General features: G+C 38.9%; 1 protein-coding gene across 1 annotated transcript in view; it reads left to right on the forward strand.

Moving 5' to 3' along the window:
* The window catches only part of LOC106807984 (neprilysin-11-like), a gene marked incomplete in the record, with an annotated part of 17,000 nt that overhangs the window by 2,385 nt on the left and 12,644 nt on the right, over positions 1 to 1,971 (forward strand). The window contains 2 exon segments of the mRNA XM_014810522.1: positions 312 to 520; positions 905 to 1,090. Of these exon segments, the coding sequence (XP_014666008.1) occupies positions 312 to 520; positions 905 to 1,090 (395 nt within the window).

Raw genomic sequence — 1,971 nt, forward strand, 5'->3', positions numbered from 1 at the left:
AGACTTGTACTACAGAAGTGTACCCTAACCCTAACCCTAACCCTAAACATACCTCATATAAAAATATAAACATAATACTAAACAACCTAAAATTACCTTGGGTACATATATGTAGTACCTGATACGACAACGACCCTTCGTGCGTAAGTAAAACATGTACAATACTCGTGCTAGATAAACAATATTCGCCAGTATACAATGCGTGGGCCTAGTACTTATATGTTTGAAACACGACGTGGAACATCAACAGTTCCCGATTCCCTTCATACGCAACTGTACTCACACGGTAAGCTCTGCTGTTCTTCAACCAGAGAGCATTGATAAGAAGAAGGACGAGCCGCTGCGAGAGTTCTTGTCAGAGTACGGCATGGAAAGATGGCCGATCTCGGACGCCGAGTGGGATGATAGCAGCTACGACCTTACGGATCTGTTGGGACGAACGTCGAAGGCTGGATTTTCTATCCTGTACAGCCTCCGAGCTGGAGTGGACCAGAAGGATTCTGACAGTCATATACTATATGTGAGTATACGGCTGATGGAGGTGAACGCGGCCGTGTACTGCTATTTATTTATGGGTAGGACTAGCAATATAAAACCGGCGGGGATCGGCGAAAACGGATTGCCTACTTTCTCGTAGCTTTCTAGTAAGTGTCGTTCAGTCTCTCGCCTCCTTTCTCTCACCCCGGTTCATTTTCGCCTGTCTGTCTGTCTGTCTGTCTGTCTGTCTGTCTGTCTGTCTGTCTGTCTGTCTGTCTGTCCGTCTGTCTGTCTGTCTATTATATTATATTATATTACATTATATTATATTATATTATATTATATTATATTATATACTTAAATATTATAGTTCATTTATGTACTTAATATTTATAACGGTTATTGATTGCCTGTTCTGTTTGTCTAGCTTGACGCCGCAGCACTAGGTTTAGGATCTACGAGAAAGAATTACTATTTAGACGAAAAGTATGAGAAATATTTGAATGCATATAAGGAGTTCATGAAGGATATGGCACGTATATATAATCCGAACAAAGCCAACGCTGAGATGGATGTGGATAAGATATTGCAGTTCGAAATAGATCTAGCGAAGGTATGCTACCAGTTTTTTCACTGCACGATATTTTTGTCAATGTTTCGTCGCGTGAAGTTTTCACAATTGCACATGCATGTAGGTGTAAGTTAAATAATATTAGTGCATCACGTGATAAATCGTTGAAATTCCATTGGATAACGTCGCAGGCACTATGAAGCAATAGTGCCCGCCTGAGCGGGCACTATTGCTTGCGCGACGCATTGTTATTATAACGCATTGTGTTCACGTCACGAATCTCCTGCGTCTGGGCGCCACGCAAGAGTTTCGAATTAATAGCGATTGTGGTTGTGCCGAGCGTTTTGTTACATCGAATGCACCGGCAAATTAGGGAGTATAAAGAAGGTGTATAAGCATGAAAAGTAAACAGAAACACTATAATTGTATTTTCATACATTTTATTTTGTACAAATAACACACAAATATACTACTTGCTGGTGCTAGAAATTCGTGACGTAGACAGTTTAATACAAATTGAAATTGTTCGTTTAAGAAACTTTGTCTTATTCACTTCATATTTACCAAGTAGATTGCAAAGTCATGTGATGCACTAAAAACATTAATGCCTGTTGTTGGGGGCACTATGCTGTCATAGTGTTGCTTTGGGAAGGAATAGTGCCCTCGCTACCGCTCGGGCACTATACATTCCCTCAGCAACACTATGAGAGCATAGTGCCCCCAACAACAGGCATTAATATATAATTAATAACGAATTAATAAAAATATTTCAATACTATAGCCTCTACAATTTACTTATTTTTACGTCAGTTAAACAGATGCTATACTGTAATGTAATTTATCGTTAGCCTAGAGCCCTTAAACGTATAATATTATCAGGATAGAATATTAATAGATAATAATAATATATTATAATAATAGAT

This window comes from Priapulus caudatus, unplaced genomic scaffold (assembly GCF_000485595.1).
Source record: "Priapulus caudatus unplaced genomic scaffold, Priapulus_caudatus-5.0.1 Scaffold246, whole genome shotgun sequence".
Classification (NCBI taxonomy): Eukaryota; Metazoa; Priapulida; class Priapulimorpha; order Priapulimorphida; family Priapulidae; genus Priapulus; species Priapulus caudatus.